At 40.9% G+C, this 20,074-nt stretch overlaps 1 protein-coding gene across 23 annotated transcripts in view; it reads right to left on the bottom strand.

Moving 5' to 3' along the window:
* The window catches only part of CDC42BPA (CDC42 binding protein kinase alpha), a 329,433-nt gene extending 314,180 nt beyond the window's left edge, over window positions 1-15,253 (bottom strand). For all 23 annotated transcript variants that reach the window (XM_082702369.1, XM_082702391.1, XM_082702387.1 and 20 more), the window contains exon 1: window positions 14,642-15,253. In XM_082702369.1, coding sequence (XP_082558495.1) covers window positions 14,642-14,819 — 178 coding nt within the window. In that variant the 5' untranslated portion in view covers window positions 14,820-15,253. The remainder of the gene's footprint in view (window positions 1-14,641) is intronic.
* Between the last annotated feature and the right edge of the window lie 4,821 nt (window positions 15,254-20,074).

Genomic DNA, 20,074 nt, shown 5'->3' with positions numbered 1-20,074 from the left:
GGTCATGGTCCCAGGGCCCTGGAATCAAGTTCCTTACCAGACTCTTTCCTTGGTAGGAATCCTGCTTCTCCCTCTACCCCCTACTGCTCAAGCACTCTCTCTTTCCCCCTCCGACAAATAAAAAAAACCTTTAAGAAAAAATAAGTTTTTTAAAGGTGAGAATGGAAAATAAATATAAAGAAAATTATAAACACACAAACACACACATGCACGCACGCGCGAGCCACCAGGTGGGGAAGATCAAAGTAAGCACAGGTGGGGACAGAAACCATGGTGGACCAGAGCAGGATCCTGAAGGCTGAACTAGATGAAAAGGATGTCCATAAAAGGGCTGCATGGGATCACTTCTGGGATATTCTCGCCAAAGATGCATCATCATGAGGAAACAAACCCAAATTTAGTGTTACTACAAGTGTTGCAAAATACTGGCCAATAATCTTGAGAAATCTCAGTCTGAAGACTTAGTACAGACTGAGTGAATACTAAAAGGCATGACACCCAAATACAACATGTGATTCTGAACTTTTTCTATAAAAATATTATCAGCAAAACTGACAAAACTTGAATGAGGCCTGATGATTAGATGACAGTGATAGTAACACATCAATGTCAATCTCTTGATTTTAATATTTGCATCGTGGTTATACAAGAAAATATATAAAATAAAAACATACTTGGGAATGATAGGAAATCAATAGGCAATATATTCTCAAATGGTTCAGAGGAAAAGACACTGTACTGAACTTGCAATTTTTCTGTAATTTTTCTTTGTTTCAAATTTGTGGGGTTTTTTAAATGATGAAAAAGATGAGGAAAACAGACAAAGACTGTATCGTTAAAAATTCTGTATGTCACACTAAGGAGTTTAAATGTCATTCCAAAAACTATTAGTAGTCACTGTAGGATATTAAGCAGGATGTTGATATGATCAAAGGATCACGTTGTGTTTTTTAAAAATCCATCTACTAGGGCGCCTGGGTGGCTCAGTGGGTTAAGCCGCTGCCTTCGGCTCAGGTCCTGGGATCGATTCCCCCTGCTCAGCGGGGGAATCTGCTTCTCCTTCTCTCTCTGCTCCTCCCCGTGCTTGCTCTGTCTCACAATCTCTCTCTTTCTCAAATAAATAAAATCTTTTAAAAAATGAAGTAAAAAATAAACTGGGTAGGATTCACAATATTTTCAGGTTAGGGACACAGGTAATAATGAGGTTATACATTACTCAGCATTTAATGGAGAAACAAAAGCATGATTAATAAGGTAAGATCCAGAAATGGGATCCATTTAGATACGTTTAATACAGGCAAGTCAACTGAGCAGGATAGACACAGAAGTTGAATAAAATCAGGATAACCCATACTTAACTGAGATTACCACAGGAACACAGGCTAAAGAAACAAAAATGATCATACTTAATCATAACCTGATGCAATGTAACACCGCAAGGGGGGGAAACTGTTAACTTAGCACGCATCCGTGAGAAATGGGGTGACACATTACAAAGGCATGCAGCAAAAAGGCAGAAAGAGAAATCACACTAGACTTCCAAACACTACTGTGGCTTTAACCATAAATTCTAGGAAAATCTTTATAAGTATAGAGCATGGAGAAACTTTATGGTATCATACCAGTATGTCAGCTTGACTATATCCCTGAGCTTTCAGTCTGTTTTTAAATGCTTTTAGTTATAATTTTTGGTCGAGCAAAGCCATACTTAGCTAGCAATACAATCTTAAAGTGGGGCTTTAGCCATTGCAAGCTTTTCCTCATCTTTCCAAACAAGCATTTTTTTAAATCTTAGAACAGATATAAATGCTTAACTGCTGTTAATAAAGCAACTTGGGGCATTAGCCACTCCCAGTACACCAGATATTTAAGGATGGGATCCTGGCTGCAGCAGAACAACTATCTTGCTTTTACCAAACCCTCATAAAGTCTGCTTAGCTTTGTTCTGTTTCCCTACAGTCACACAATCTCTCGAATTCTGGACCAATGCAATGATTAGAGAGGCAGCTGCACTGAAAAACGATCAAGCTGTACGGAAAACAGAAACGACTAGGTTGAGCAGGAGCATCTCTGCAAACGAGTAACTGCACACACGAATTCAAAAGCATGTACGGGGTCTTAATGTAAACACGCATCCATCCATCCAGTGCAGACCTCCACGCTCAACCGAATAAAAGACTACAGCTTCTAGGTGCTACAAAGGGCAGTGCTAAAAAATGTTAAGCAGAGAAAGAATAAAGGCAAGTCATTCAATCCTCCACCTTTGGAGTCTGATGTAAATTGCGACGATATGCAAAACACTATGTGATAGATTTTAGTAACAACCTCTGTCACATGAGCAGTTCAAAGGCTCTGACAGCACCTACTGAGTCTAGTACACAGTCATTTCCCAAACTGTTAAAGTTCCTCATAAAAAGGGTTCAAAAGACAAATGACTGAGGCAAATTCTAGGTAAAACAGGTTAAAAAGGGTTTCTGTACAGCACAACTTTTTTTTTTTAATAATTTTTTTTAAGACTTTTATTTATTTATTTGAGAGACAGAGATCACAAGTAGGCAGAGAGGCAGGCAGAGAGAGAGGAAGGGAATCAGGCTCCCCGATGAGCAGAGAGCCCCATGGATGTGGGGCTCGATCCCAGGACCCTGGGATCACAACCTGAGCCGAAGGCAGAGGCTTTAACCCACTGAGCCACCCAGGTGCCCCTACAGCACAATTTTTTAAAAACTTTTACTCTGACAATGAGTTTTGTAATAGCCAAAGATGCAATAAAACTATTTCTCAATCTTACATATTCACTGAACTCTTAATCTTCATAATATTCATTTATATCCCTTGAAATATAGTTTAGAAAACACTAGTATATACTGTTCATTTTCTTCATACTTACTGCTAGACCACAACATGTACTTACGGGTGCTGCATAACCCTTAATCCACAAAAAGTCCTAAGTGAACAATACCTCAATGATCTTTCGTGATTATTTTCATCTTTTGAGTCGAGGTCTAGAACTGTACAACTCACTTGCAGATTGGAGCTATATAAATATAAAAATGAAACATAACTAGCCATGTAATAATATTTGCTGTTGGTGATGCAAAGAATAGGTACTGGCTTGATATCTGCTAAAAATAGTTCAGTTAATAACAAGATGTTCAATGCAAAATATCTTGTCCTAAAAGAAGGAATAAGATGCTGTTGGCACAGTCACATAATGAAAGGCATCTCCAATGCCAATATCATTTAAATAAAATATTATCAGTAAGAGATAAATATTTGTTACTGATGAAATACATCCCAGTATTAATACAGCTACACAATCCAATTAAACTTTACCAAAACAATAGTGTTTTAGTTCTTTCTTTATCATAATGCTAGACAAAAACTTAGAAAACCAGATAAAAGGGGCAAATGGGTGGCTCAGTCAGTTAAGTATCTGCCTTCTGCTCAGGTCGTGGTCCCAGGGTCCTGGGATAGAGCCCCACCATCGGGGAGAGGGGGTGTCAGTGGGGAGTCTGCTTCTCCCTCTCCCTTGACTCCTTTCCCCTCCTCTTGCTCTCTCTCAAATGAATATATAAGACTTAAAAAAAAGAAAAAGAAAACCAGGAAAAAAAAAAAAAAGGAAATATAAATCACCAGAAAAGGAATAAACCTAAATCAACTTTCAACCTTTTGCAAAATAAGCTATTACTATTATGTCCATTTTTTCACCGATGATAAAACAAGGAGAGGCTCAGTAACTTGCTTAAATCATCCAGCCAATAACCAGAGCAGTCAGTCTGAATCCAAAGCCCTTGCTCTTTACCAGTATATTCGTTTAGAAAGGAATATTTTGGGTTGAGGTATTCCACTTGCAGATCTTCACCATGGAAACTCTAAGTAAATTTAATTAAGCTTTATCACTATGAATAGAGCAAACAGAATAGGTGGGGGTTTTTTTCCACTGATTAAGCCTACAGTGATGTTTAAGCAATTTGAAATAAAACCTAAAGTTAAATGACTGCACATGACTGAACTAATTCACATGTACTCTTAAAAGACTGTTTTCAACCACATAAGAAGTACTTTCAAGCATAATTAGATTTGGGGAGAGAAGAACAGTGTTGACGGGGAAGAAGGGAAAAATAAATGTGTATCAGAGGGGAAAGAAGAAAAGCTAATTAATCTGTCCCCCTATAAGCAATTTGTCTTTAAATAATCAAACAGAATTATCCTCTAGTCTTATTATCTGCCACCCTCATATCCAGAGAAGTTTATGGTAATCAGAGAGCTGCTCACATTGGGCTGAAACAGCACCAATTACCAACATCCCCCCTTGTTCTAGGACAGCACCCCCTCAGCCGAGACACTGCAGAGAGTACTGAACCTTATATATACTACATTTTTTGCTATACGTATATACCTATGAAAAAGCTTAATTTATAAATGAGGCATAGTAAGAGATTAACAATAACTAATAATTATAAATAATTATAAAATAATTATAATTATAAATTATAAATAATATAATATATATAATATATTATATATTATATATATTATATTATTTATATATAATATATATTATATATTATATATATTATATTATATATAATATATTGTAATATATTATTTATATATAATAATTATAAATAATTATAAAACTATGCTGTAATAAAAGTTACATATTATAATATATATATAATATATATATTATATATTACATATATAATAAAAGTTATATATTATATAATATATTGTATTATTTATATATAACATATTATATAATATAATATATATAATATATATTATATTATATATAATATATTGTAATATATTATTTATATATAATAATTATAAATAATTATAAAACTATGCTGTAATAAAAGTTATAATGGCTGTAAACGGAGTCTCTCAAAATATCTCATTGTGCTGTACGCAGCCTTCTTGTGACCACGTGAGATGATGAAATGCCTACAAGATAAGGTGATATGAAGTGAATGTCAAAGGCACTGTGACATAGCATCAGGTTATTGTGCTTCCAAGATAGTCTTTATTTCTTTTTCTTTTTTTTTTCGAATTGAAGATATATGGCAACATTACATCAGCACCATTATTCCAAAAGCATTTGTTTTGTGTCTGTGTCACATTTTGCTGTATTTCAAACTTTTCATTATCACATTTGTTGTGGTGATCCAGGGACCAGTAATCTGTGATGTTACTGTTGTAACTGTTTAGGAGCACTGCGAACCTTGCCTGCAGAAGACGGAGAACTCAGCCGATAAATGTGTGTGTTCTGACTGCTCCACCAACAGGCCATCGCCCAGTCTCTGTCCCCCTCCCTGGGCCTCCCTATTCTCCATGATGGGATGCGACAGTACTGAAATTAGGCTGGTGAAAAACCCTACAATGGCCTCTAAGTGTTCTAGTGAAAGGAAAAGCCTCCTCTCACTTTAAATCGTAACCAGGAATGATTTACCTGGGTGAGGAACTCATGTTAGTAGCCAAGACGTGCCAAAAGCCAGGCCTCTTGTACCAAACAGCCAACTTATGAAAGCAAAGAAAAAGTTCTTGAAGTAAACTACACGTGCTACTCCAGTGAACACATGAATGAGAAGAGAGCGAAACAGCTTTACAGTTCATACGGAGGACATTCCGGTGGTCTGGACAGAAGAGCCATCAGCCTTCTGCCAACATAGCCATCAGCCAACATTCCCTTAAGCCAAAGCCTCACCCAGAGCAAGGCCCTGACTGAACTCTGGGAAGGCTCAGAGAGGTGAGGGAGCCACAGAAGAAAGTCTGACGCTGGCAGAGATTGATTCACAAGGCTTCAGGAAAGAAGTCGTCTGGACACTTCGAAGTGCAAGTTGAAGCAGCAGGCGCTGACGAAGAAACTGCAGCAAGTTCTCCAGAAGATCCAGCTCCGAGAAGTGATGAAGGCGGCCACATGCAACATCAGATTTCAATGTCGATGAAACAGCCTTGCCCTGGAAGATGCCATCTAGAACTTTCACAACCAGAGAGAAGTCAATTTCTAGCTTCAAAGCTTCAAAGGGCAGGCTGACTCTCCTGTGAGGGCTCGTGCAGCTGGTGACTTTAAGGGGAAGCCAGCGCTCCGGTGCCATTCCAGAAATCCTAGGACCCTTAAGAAGAATGCCAAATCTACTCTGCCTGTGCTCTGTGACCAGAGTAACAAGGCCTGGATGACAGTACATTTGTTTACAACCTGGTTTACTGAAGATTTTTAAGCCCACTGTTTAGACCCACTACTCAGAAAAAAGATTCCTTTCAAAACATTACTGCTCACTGACAATGCACCTGGGCACCCAAGAGCTCTGACGGAGCTGGGCAATGAGATTAGTGTTGTTTTCATGACCACTAACAGAACATCCATTCTAAGCCCATGGATCATGAAGTAATTTGCACTTTCAAGTCTTAATACTGAAGAACTACATTTCATTTGGCTACAGCTGTCACAGAGCATGATTCCTCTGACGGATCTGGGCAAAGAAAATCAAAAACCTTCTGGAAAGGATTCACCTTTCTATTTCATCTACTCTAGATGCCATTATGAACATCCGTGATTCATGGGAAGTCGTCAAAATATCAACATTCACAGGGGTTTGGAGGCAGTTGACTGCAACCCTCAGGGAGGACTCTGAGGGGTTCAAGACTTCAGGGAAGGAAGTCACGGCAGAAGGGGAGGAAAGAGCAGGAGAACGAGAATCAGGAGCGGAGCCCGAGGACGGGACGGACGGGCTGCAACCTCACGATGGAACCGAACGGATGAAGTTGCTTCTCATGGAGGTGCAAGGAAAGTGGTTTCTTAGATGGAATGTACTTCTGCTGGAGATGCTGTGAAGATCATTGAAACAACAACAAAGGTTTGGAATATCCCATAAACTAAGTTGATAAGACAGCAGCAGGGTTTGAGAGGACTGACTCCAGTTCTGAAAGAAATTTTCCCATAGCTCCAATGCTATCAAACAACATCACATGCTACAGAGAAATCCTTCATGAAATGAGGCAAACTCATTGTTGTTTTAAGAAATCGCCACGGCCACCCCAACCTTTAGTACCCACCACCCTGACCAGTCAGCAGTCACCAACATGGAGGCAAGACCTCCCAGCCGCAAAAAGATTGCAACTCGCTGAAAACTCACATGATGGCTACCATTTTTAAACAATAAAGCTTTTTTTAATTAAGGTATGTCCTTTTTTAAGATATAATGCTATTACACATTTAGTAGACCACAGTAATGTAAACATAACCTTTACATGCACTGGAAAACCAAAAAAAAAAAAAATCATTTGAATCAGTTTATTAGGATATTTACTTTATTGCAGTGGTCTGGAACCAAACCCTCAGTATCTCCAAGGTATGCCTATATATATATGTTTTTCTCTTTAATAAAAGGATTGTATTTTCTGGTTTCTTTACATCAGATATAAATAGGTGCTGGCACTTGAAACCCATAGCTTCATACATATGTTATAGGTAATATGGAAATTCCACACTAGTTCAACAGTCTGAAACCAATAGCTTAGTTAAAACACTGTAACTTACAAAAACAACAGTTAGTATGGTAATGAATTCTAAAACTGGCCAAGTCATTGATCTTTTCCTCTTAAATATCACTAAGTAATGAATAAAACTATTTCAGATAAACACTTTTGCAACGTATAAATAACTATAATAACTAAAGCTACAAAAGATAAAGTGAGAATTTCTGTATTTACTGTGAGTTCCTATACTTGAAAAGCAAGTTTAATTAGACCAAGAAAAGGTCATAAATAGTCTTCTCAGTAATTTCAAAGACTGTAGGAGCTGATAGCATTGGTTGATTACTTTGTATCTTATTTCACTCTACTTTATAAGGTGCTTTTACTAGATGTACTAGTTCATCACCATCACACTTGTGCTAGACCACCACGATCAAGTTTCTCTCTCAGTTCGCATGACTATCACACAATGGACAATTAAAAATCCACAACCACTAAGTAAAAGAAAATTTATTCTGATTCAGATTCTCTCTCAAACCACACAGTATCCCCAAATTATCTCTCTTTCTAATCCTCATACAAGGAATACCATGACCTCGTACTGAAAGTGCATTTCCCAAAGAGTATTCCATGGAACACTGGTTGCCATACATCTTCCAGATATTCTTTAAAAATATGGTTCTATAATCATACCAACTGTACAAATTCTAGGATAACTGGCAGTATTTCTGATGTTTAATTTTGTTTAAAATAGCTTCCCAAATTTATTTAGCCACATAAACATCTCCCTTCCCTCCCTTACCACTAAGCACCTATTAATATCCCCTGGGTTTCCAGAACACATTTTGAAACTAGGGATGGGGCTAGAGTGAAGAAGCCCTAATTCCAAAATAGAACCAAACAGTTCATAGGAGGAAAAAATTAAAGGTCAAACAGCAAGATGGGAGAGGGGGGAGCCAGATCTTCATACCTTCTGTTACTACAAGAGCTAAAGTGCTGCCTTCCTACAGCAGCAGCTAAAGAAGCATTAGAAAGGGGGTTCGCCAATATAAGGTTAGCCATTCCCCATGTACTAACTGGAAAAGAGGTGGACACTAGGAAGAAAGAACAAAGCAAATACTGGGAAGAGTGATCCAAGTGCTCTGATGGACATCAGTGGGGAAGAGAAAGAAATTCTCTTGACCTACAAAGGAGTTTTGTATGCAGTGATAACAAAAAAATCGCCATTCCTACATCTGGGATGACCTATATTTACAGTGAGGTCATTCAAAAACAAAAATTATGTAAAGAAATTCTTGACACATTAACATACAGTGAAAGCAGCGGAGCAATTCTTGGCCATAGCTTCTGAAAACTTGAAGTCACTCCCACTGGTAGTTTCATGAGTAGGAAGGGACAGAAAATTGATGGAAGCAGCAAATCCTTCTCACTTGCATCTACTCTAGAGTTCATCTGAAGTAACGGGAAGATATAACCAAAAAACTAATACCAATATCTACAAGTCATATGATCATCCCTCATGTTCAACAAACTTCCAACTCTGACAATCAATTAGCCAACATCCAGGACCCCAAAGTCAGAGAAGGAAAAACGTCAAAGGAAAAAGAAATGAACCATCAAAGACTCACACAATACAAAGGAGTGAAGTTGGGGCGCCTGGGTGGCTCAGTGGGTTAAGGCTCTGCCTCTGGCTCAGGTCATGATCTCAGGGTCCTGGGATTGAGCCCAGCATAGGGCTCTCTGCTCAGCAGGGAGCCTGCTTCCCCCACCTCTCTCTGCCTGCCTCTCTGCCTACTTGCAATCTCTCTTTCTCTGTCAAATAAATAAAATCTTAAAAAAAAAAAAAAAACGAAAACAAAACAAAGGCGTGAAGTCAATTTCTCTGTTCACTAAGTTCTTGTGAACTAAACATACCTATTCACAGTGCAGACTTAAGTAGCAACCCAGGAAAACACTATATTCATGCTCATTTTTATCAGTCATCCTTTCTCCCGTTCTCCATCCCTCCTTCAAAGTTTCTTGCTCCTCCCTAAATTCCTCTTCTTTAAATTCTTAAGTCTGTCCCTAAATTTATCCTGTGCAGTTTTGGGGGGGGGGGGCGGGGGAAGGAACTTGGTCTCTAATCCTTTTGCTATCAAACAACATATTTTAGCTTCATCTACACTAGAGTTTCAAACTTTTTTTCATCTATAAACTCATCTTCAAACTTTTCTTCATCTACACTAGAGTTTCAAATCTATAGTAGAAATACAGGAAGACACAAGAGTTTTGCATGAAAATACTTATTCTTTCCAAACATGATGTCATTGACATTTTCTATCCTGGTCTATTTAATTTTAAATGCTGGTTGGACTTAGTAAATTGACTTTAAAATCCATCAAAATCAATAGGATGAAATACAATGGACTATTATTATATACAACATACTGGCAATAAGAGTGCCAAAGGAGAAAGGATTTCAAAGCAATTTTTTGACTGCCACTGAAGAGTAGATTTTTTTTTTTAAGATTTTATTTTTATTTATTTGACAGACAGAGATCTCAAGTAGGCAGAGAGGCAGGCAGAGAGAGAGGAGGAAGCAGGCTCCCCGCTGAGCAGAGAGCCCGATGCGGGGCTTGATCCCAGAACCCTGGGATCATGACCTGAGCCCAAGGCAGAGGCTTTAACCCACTGAGCCACCCAGGCGCCCTGAAGAGTAGATTATTAATTCATACCAAGTTTGGTTCCTTTACCCTAAAATAGCCTGGGCTTACTCTATAATATTAATCAACTCCCAGGAATTATGAAATATTTCAGAAAATTGCCAACATTATGCTATTGGTTTTTACACTGCTATACTAAGGTATGCCCTACATATCCATATGAAAAATAAATTCCTGAAATTCTTAAACTGTTACTCCTAACATGCCCATTCTCACAGAGCAATAAATTCTTCAAAGAGAGAGACACACACACAATATCAAATGATTTCACTCATATATGGAATGTAAGAAATAAAACAAATGAATGCAAAAGAAACAAACCAACAAAACAGACTCTTCGACACAGAACAAAGTGGTGGTTGCCAGAGGGAAGTTGGATGGGAGGTATGGGTGAAACAGATAAAAGGGATTAAGAGTACTTTTATCTTGATGAGCACTGAGTAATGTATAAGATTGCTGAATCACTGTATTGAACACCTGAAAACAATACTGTGTTAGCTATACTTCTATTAAAAACAGAAACAAATGGAAATGCTAAAGAAATAGCCAGTACTTATTGAACTTGCTTCTACCACGTACCAGCATTGTATTAGGTCAAAAAATTCTACTTCCTCACTATCGTTCTTAGGAAAAGAATAATAGATGAATAGTATAAAGGAAACAAGTGCCCGATCTGTATCTCCAATGACATTTATGACAATCCTGAGGACTTAAAAATAAATTTAATCATCTGTACGAAACGAACACTTTGATGTTTGTTTGGTATGACAAATTCTACTAACATAAAGCTAGTAAGGAGCCACAGATGTGAAGAACCAGGTGTCCTAGAAAAGATTCAGATACTTCTAAAGAAGGCATTTCCACCTCACTTAATTGACCCACACCTGAAAAAATGTGAATTACCTTTAAAACTACCCCAGTGAAAAGTTTAAACCACAGTACCTACTGAAGTGCTCTAGTAACAAGCTTATTATTAATCATTTAGATGTATTTGTGTGAATACACTAAATAACCTATAAAATTATATTAAGGATAATTTTAAGTGAAATATTACAAAGTGCAAGATTCAGAAACCATCAAAAAAAGTATACAGATAGCCTTGCTTGCTTCTTTTGTATTGAGTAACATTATCCTACATGTATTCTTTAAGTAAGTTGGTAAAGAATACCCTAAAATTCCAATTTCCTATTTTAAAGTAGAGGGTAGCCAATTCAATGAAATATGCACTCATTTTAGTCACTGTTAGCAAATAAGTTTATAATATAAACGTTATTCTCACTTCCACAACTGTATTGTAACTTACTCTAGGGTTATATACTACTGACATCAAAACTATTACTTTATAAACAAACATTCAAACCATTATCATTTCACCAGTTAAAAAACAAGGACACAAAAGTCTTTCAAATCTTACTGGATATAACTAGAAAATATATATTATTAAATCTAAGTGGTCCATGGCCTTAAGATACTCTTATCCCCTTGCTCTATTGCTCACTGCCTTAATTTCTTCTTCCTCTCTAAAACTTTACTTATTTCCTCCCTCAAGCCATCAGCACAAGCAAGGAATGCTGCCCTCCTCCCCACCAAAAAAAAACAAATCTGAGTAAAATATCAGTTGTTTTTGTCATGATACTGTAATGAACAAAACATTAACTATACCAATGTAAAAGTGAAATGGACCATAACTAGGAATAAAGTGAAACTGATAGAAAGGAAGCACCGCAGACAGAACCTTGGCTGACTCCATTTTTTAAAGTAGCCTATCATCACCATAAAAATAAGGCATAACTAGATGACACATTCATTAATGTAAACAGCCAAACACAAATATACACCATGTAATACAGAGTATTTAACTACTACTGCTCTACTGTTGCAAACACTGAGTCTTTTAAAACTCAAACTAAAAAGTGTATCATTTAACGCAAATCAGAATTATCATATTTAAGCCCAATGAACAATCCCTATAAATTTCCAATACCAACCAAAAAAATAATGTTTAAGAAATTAAATTGAGGTCATTTCACTATCTGGAAACTTCATCTGTTCTTTATATAATGTTAGATGATAAGAATAACATAGGACATATCCCCAAAATGTAGCAATCAAGTTCAACGCAAACAACAACTGATTTATTTCAATACTTAAATGGAGGAACAGACTGGCATCCTTAACCTAAATTCTCAAATAACTTAAAAATAATAAATACACCACTCAAGATACACCTTTTGACAGCTTTTCCATTCTTAACTTTTTCTTAGTCCTTACCCAAATGTCTATGGTTGGTAACTCCCACTTTTGAGACCTCACACTTAAAAATGCCTGACTAGACACTGCCTACTCCAACAGTGTACTAATTCCTTAAAAATTCTAGACTCTTTTTCTCTACTATAAGAAAAACAACACAAGTTTACTGGAGACTGTACATTTTTGTTACATCCTGTCAGATGTAACATCCTGTCAGATGTAAGGAGGCAAAATACGAAGGATACCACTGAAACTTAACTTACTTTAAACTGTGCAAAGTCCCTGGTTTGAAATACTCAAAACATATTAAGAAAAATAAAGTATATTTAGCCAAATACTTACTTGACTTTTGGCTTAAACTAAATATGCATAAGCAAGTTTTTTAATAGAGATATAAGAAACAAAATCCAAGAAAACATCTTTGGTGAAAAAATATAAATTATTCTAGTAAAACAGCAAAATACCTTCTTGCATGAAACTATGTAAACTCAACCAAAAGGCAACTGAGGATAAGGTTTTCTTTTACCACAATTTTAAAATCATATTTATTACTGGTACACACATAGAGTTCTCCCATCATTTTGTAGATGAGAAAGAACAGTTACTAAATGATAATCGTGATCATAGTCAAGGGTGTCCCTATGGTACTTAATTCAAGAACTGAAATTCTAAAAGTACCTAAATTCTTTGTTTAAATTTTCAAAACACTAAAAAAAAAAAAAGAAAATCTCTGAATCTAGGAAACATGCAATGCAAAACAACATACGTTTTGCAAAATATTTTACTCTACAAATAACAATAAAAAACATATGAAACCAGTACCAAAGTCAATCAAAACTGTCTCAGTCTTAAGAGAGAAGATAGTTTAGAATTCTTAGTATAAGAATTCTTAGTATAAGCCTGGCGGTCTGTTTGTAAAAATCATCCTGTTCACATTTATAAATACATACACACACACACACACACATTTTTAAATACCTCATGACATCAACTTGTTAGAAAACTTCTGATACTGGCAAGTTGGATAAAGTTATTATCTATAGGCCATCTTGAATGAGTTATCTACCTAAGCAACTAATTTTTCATAAATTTCAAATAAAAAAATAAATGAACAAAATAGTCACCACTTGACTTTTACTTCAAGAAAATACAGCTTTACTTGGGAACAAAGACATTTCAGGACAAACATTTTCCAACAAACTATAATTATTAATATTCCAAAGGTACAAACACTTCTTTAGCAAATACTCCTCAAAAGCCGATGTACCAACACAGGTGTGGGTGGTGATGTGTGTTGTTCCAACAGAGCCGCTGGATGTTGGAATGTGCTCGCGTGTAACACGGGAAGCAGAACTTAAACCAAGCCTTCAAGCCTGAAGGTCACATGGAGCGTCTGCGCTCATCTCTGATCTATGGCACTACAGCGGGTCTTCGAAATCACATCTCTTCGGGAAATGGAGACAAAAATCTCACCGGTTTAGATCTGCATTAAATTTATAGTCCGTCTAACCCTCAAGTGGGAGCTGTTCCCAAACATTCTCCACCAACTACTATCACAAAATTTTTTAACTATTATGTCATGCTATCTGAAGAACATGACAGTTTTGGGAAAGCCCATGTTTAGTAGCTTCCTTTGCTTGTACCACAGGGAGATGAAAACAAATCCCCGAGATCACCACCTTCCAGTTCCTGTTGACCTAAGACGTCTGACTATCTCCTCCCCTTTTCAAGAGTGATTTCCAAAGACCGGGAAGGAATGCTTCCACCAATAAATACCTTTCAGCTGAATGTGTGTTATTCCGCCATACGTTAGGCAACTGTGAGCAATAATCCATTTTGCTCATCACAGAATTGTTCAAAATCTCTTACTATAGACCTCTAAACGTAAGTTCTTCCTCCTAAATTCCACCTTAAATCAAGGCAATAATTGAATCGCACGGTTTTACTCTTGGGAAAATATCTACCAAAAACTTAGCCAAAAAAAAAAAAAAAATCTTGAATAATTGGTATCTATACCTTCATGGCACATACATTTAAATGTGCGTACCATACCCATTATTTAAGTCTCGGTTATAAACACATGGTACACGGACCATCTATCTGCCTATCTACATACTGATGAGAGGGGACAGCTTGCTCACGGTAACTCCCCTGCGACATGAAAGCCCAGCGCCCACCTCCAGGGAGCTTACTGAAAAATACAAACTCACCCCATTCCAGGTATTCAAGAATGTTCTTCTCTCTTCGCAGCGGAGAATTATTGCATTCATCATACAGGCAGATGAGTATATCCAACAGCGTCTCCACACTGAAGCACTGCCCATTGGTCTGAGCGGGCCCGTCCAAGATGAACTGCTCCAACTGCCTCAAACGCACTTCCCCGGACATGTTTGCTTCGGGGTCCGCCGCTTTTCCCTTCAGTGAGTATTATGGTTTGCACTACGAGTGTGTGATTCTAAATGTTACAAGGTGCAGTTTTAAAAATAAACCCTTCGTCCCGCACACCACTGTCGTGCACGGCAGGTACGGAATGACACCCCGACACGCCAGGAAGCTCCCGTCACCGAAGCGTCTTCGATCCCGCACAGATGCATGTATCGGGAGGGAAAGTTACCATAAAATAGATCTCTAAAACATCTTAAAAAGAATAATACAATTAAGTCGTATATTTAAATAAAATAATAATTAAAAGTACAGCGAACCAAAGAGTCAGGACTTCTTTAAAAAAGAAGAAGAAGAAGAAGAAGAAGAAAACAAAATACAACTCTTCTCCTTCATTCAAAATTCAGCTCGTGCAACACAATCCCGCAACGAATCCGGCTGCATCATTAATGAATCGGGTCCGATCCGCATCAGCAATTCACTTCCCGGGAAGGAGGAAGACGGAAAAGGGAGGAAAGCCCCAGAAGGTACATGGGGGAGGGAAAAGCTCGGCGCTGCTGCAAAGGCTGCCGCCCGCCGCTGGGAGAGCGCCCCGGCGGCGGCGGCGGCGGCGGCGCGGCGGCGCGGCGGCGGCGGCGGCCGGGGAGGGGGCGAGGTCCCCGAGGCAGCCCCTCGGCTCGCCGCCCGCCCGGTCCCGCCCGGAGGACGCTCTTCCTTTCTCCTCCCGGCGTCCTCCTCCTCACGGCTCCGCGGCGAGTCGTCTCTCCCGCGGATTCCGGTCGAAACTCCTCATCTCCCTCGCAGCGTCTGCCGGGGCCTGACGCGCGGCGCGGCCGGGACGGGAGCGCGGGCTGCGGCGGCGCTCGCCCCGGCTCCGGGGGCTGCGGCTACTCGGCCGCCCGCGCCCGCCCCATGGCGGGGGTCGCCGGCCGGGGGCCTGCGCCGCGCGGGGCGGACAGCCGCTCTCCCCCCTCGGCCGCCCCAGGCTCCCGACGCCCTGGCGCGGGGCGGGCGAGGGGTTGGGGGGGTCCGGATTCAGAGGACGCTGGCGGCTCCTTCTCCCCCTTCTTCACGCCCCGGGGCTAAGGGCATCTTTCCCCGACGAGGCGCAGGAGGAGGGGTGGGTGCCGCCGCTGAGGCGAGCAGAGGCTGCGGCAGCCCGGCTCGCAGCCACTCCCTTCCTCTCCGTCCCACCCCTCCCCCGCCTTCCCGGCCTGGCGCGCTCGCGCCCTGGGCTCCGCGAGGCTCCCCCAGCCCCCGCCGCGCGCGCGCCGGCCCGAAGCGCGCCGCCGCGCCCGGATCCAATATGGCGACCCGGCCGCGGGCGCGCGCGAGCGCACCGCCCCCTCGGTGCGCCGCCCCGCTCGAGTCCGAGTCCGCGGGCCCAGCGGGGGTCGGTCCCGCGCCCGCGCGGAGCAGAGCGGAGGCCTCAGCGGGCCGCGGGCCGTTGCACCCCCATCCCTACAGGACGGCCGGAGCCGGCGGGGCCGTGGCCACCGCGACGTGGAACGCAGGGATGCAGGAGGACCCGCGGAGGCCTCTCGTGCGGACCGCCAGCGGGCCTGGCCCGGCGCGCTCGGAGCACCACCTGCCTCGCGCGTTTGCTCTGGGTTTGGGGGTGGAGGGGGGCCCTCCAGGAGCAGCCGGCGTCAGGCTTCCCCCCGACCTGCGGAGGACCGTGCCTCTCTTACCGCCCCTCACCTGCGCACCACCCGCCCCGCCAAATGCGGTGCCTGAGCTCAGCCGACTGGCAGTTCCCCGGGTGTCTGATTACACCACTTCGTGTGTCATTCCCAGGACAAATGCAGGGACACACTTGTGGGCGCTACCGTCCTAGTCGGCAGAGTGTGTGCCAAGGGCACAATGCCCATCTCTCCTCCCGAAACTTTGCCTGCGCGCACCACTGGCTTTCCTCCTCCGGAACCACTCCAGCTGCTGCCTGCTCGTCCCCCGCCAGGGGTTCAGCAGATGCGGGGAGTCCGGACCGGGCTCCGCGGGCTTCGAACCTCCGGCCCCCGTGTGCGCGCACACGCATACATGCGCGCGCCCCGCACATGTGCCCCAGTGGCACTGCAGATGCTGGGCAGCAGCGGCAAGTCGTTCGGCTGCCACGGCCCCTGACGCATTGAAGCATTTAGGGTCTTCCAGGTGTTTTCTAGTCTTGATTTCAGAAGAGACCTGTTTACTAATTTCTCATGGAAGGCCCCGCAGTGAAATGTATCACCAAACTGGGTCACTGCGTTTCCGTCATTTCCTCTCAAAATTGCCATCTCCTTTATAATTTTCCTCTGAAATATGATCATTTTATATCCCTGCCTATGCCCATGGGCCAGTTATGTTTTCTGCTAATGCCCACAATTGCATCTTTTTTACCTCTTAGTAATATGGAAGCTGAGGCGCAACTAGAAATGAAATCTAAGAAATGAAGGCTAACGGAAATCATTCAAGTTTCTGTGATCCACAAAACACTATGAATTTCCCGTGAAATCTCCAGTTGCGACGTCTACACTAGCCTGGCTTAAATAAGGACAGTATTATTTCCCATGTGCTGTTAACACATGAGTGACTCTTAGACAAAAGGTGAATCATTTCTAGCCATGACGTCTATGTGTGTTTGTTGTCTAATTATACAAGTAATAAAAGAAAAACGAAATGTTTAATCCTAACACAGATAATAATGTTTTGGTGTTTGTTATGCAATGCTTCTTCCCACGCATTTTAACAAAATGATACAAAATGAGAGAGGTTTATCGCCTCCTCTTTTCACCTAGCAATATACTATAAACATCTCTTCGGCTCAACAAAGGTTCTTCAACAACATGGTTGCTAATAGTGAAGCCAAGACATTTTAACAATCCCATTTGACCTTGAGGTGGGGTAGCCAAGAAAGAAGCCCTTTTCCACCATAGAACTGACTCCAAGATACTTACCTATCCAACTTGAAAATAACTGTAAAGACAAGCTTAAAAGAACCTAAATATGGGAGGTTTCCATGAATACTAATTAACGGGGGAAGTATGTGAGATTCAGATACATGTTTTTTAACAGAACAGTAAATCTGCCAGTCCTCTCTACCTATTCTGTTAGCAGTTGGGTACCACCCACAGTCCAGGGTATTGATGGTTGCTTAATAACCTTTTCCACATTATTTAGACAGTCAAGGGGAGGACTTATTTTTATTTAAAAAAAAAAAAAAAGGCACAAAGAGAAGGAAGAAGGTTGAACCCAATCAATTTGGCTTGAATAATTCAAGCCCAGAGACTTAATAATTAACTAGGCACTAAACACATTGTGCGGGTGTTATTTTAAATGTTCCGGTTGAAGTGTGAACATGCTTGTTAATGAAACCGGTCTTAAGCCAAAGAAAGGCGCAGCCCCAGCAGCCCCACAGCGCTTGAAGTGTTCCTGGGAAGCCGGAGTGGCATGGTGTTCTCTGGGAAAGGAGCCTGGAGGAGTTCTTTGTGAAATTCTGCTCAGGGACCTGCAGATCAGATGTACGCAGTCTTTTTGAAATTATCATCAGAAGTTTTATACGAAGGTGCTGGGAATTATTCAGACCGTTCAGGAAAGAAAAGACGGAATGGGACCAGAAGAGAGAGAGTGAAAAGAGGAGGACAAGACAGGAGTCCCTAAGCCCAGGCTCCAATGCAAGCTCTTTTCATCTCTCTACTCCTCTGATTCTAACCTAAGAGCAAGAGAATCCAGGCACCAGCAAATATTTGTAACCACCAACCCTACGCTTACCTTGCTGTGTCTTACTCCAGAATGATGGCTGGAGGAGAGCAGAGCCCAAAGTGTGGGGTGTGCCATATCACATCCCCTTTCCACACAGCTCATCCTGACCCTGCAAATGATCAACCTGCTTTATCACTCTCTGAGGTTGAAACCCCACTTGTCTTCACTTCACATCTGGCTCCCAACGTGAGCAACACCAACTGCAAAGGCTTTACCTTATGAAAAAGGCAGACTTTGTAATTAATAATTGCTTGCTTTACAGAACACTGGCAGTGGGTAAACACTGTCCTGAGTCCTTTGGACACATTATTCTATTCAATCATCATAAGCATAGGATGTAGAAAAATTATCATCTCCATGTCATAGACGAGAAAACAAGGTCTAGGGAACTTAGATCCATAGCTAGCAAGTGACCAAGGACCTGTGGGTCAACACCAGGCCCACCCAGCTCATGCCAGGGCCCGTGGTTTTATTTGTGTATTTATTCATGCATTTATTTTTAGATTTTATTTTTAAGCAATCTCTACACCTAACATGGGGTTCAAACGTACAACCCCAAGATCAAGAATCACATCCTTTACCAACTAAGTGAAGATAGCCAGGGAGTCCCAGTGCCCAGGGGTTTTTTTTTGTTTGTTTGTTTGGTTTGGTTTGGGTTTTCATTTTTTTTTAAAGATTTCATTTATTTATTTGACAGAGAGATAAAGAGATAGAGCACAAGTAGGCAGAGTGGCAGGCAGAGGGAGAGGGAGAAGGAGGCTCTCCACTGAGTAGGGAGCCTAATGCGAGGCTAGATCCCAGGACCCCAGGACCCCAGGACCATGACCTGAGCCGGCTGCTTAACCAAACGAGCCAAGCAGGTGCCCCGAGGGCCCAGGGTTTTAAAGATGACACAAGTGTGGTCTGAAAGTGCAGAATTCTATTGTAACCAAGAAGCTGGAAAATAGAGTTGTCTGTTCACATAGTTGGGCCTTAGAAATGGACATTCAGGCAAAAGAGGGAAACCGGTATAATGTGTCAGGGTAACCAGAAATCACCTATGTATTTGAACCAAGGAAACCATAATTCTGGGAAATGATTTCACAGGTGATAGCAGGGCTGAGGAAACAGACAAGGGAGAACAAGGTTTTACCCAAACTACCACACACACACACAAAAAAAGATAAAACAAATGTTTTATCTCTGAACAGACATTAAGTGGTTTTGAAGTGCCTGATTTTAACATAGGAGAAATTTTCACTCCTCTCTTTTCAGATTTATTTTGTTTTTTAATCCCTCAAAAAGGTGAAAAAAACAACCAACCAAACCCTACTCATCTAGGGCAACTTTAATTGGGTTCACAGACTAATGTCCCATTTGCTCATCAATGGATCTTACCTATCTTTAAATATCTTGCTTAAACTTCTCATTAGAGCTCTGCATCAACAAGCTCTACTATAAATGGAATTTTCAAAAATGTGCTTTGGGTCAAACATTACTGTATAGATAGTGTCCACTATTGGACCTATTTAGGAAATTTGAACTCT

This window comes from Mustela nivalis, assembly GCF_964662115.1.
Source record: "Mustela nivalis genome assembly, chromosome: 16".
In the NCBI taxonomy this organism is placed as follows: Eukaryota; Metazoa; Chordata; class Mammalia; order Carnivora; family Mustelidae; genus Mustela; species Mustela nivalis.
Note: the sequence above shows the minus strand (reverse complement) of the source record. Positions and strands in the feature narration are given on the sequence as shown.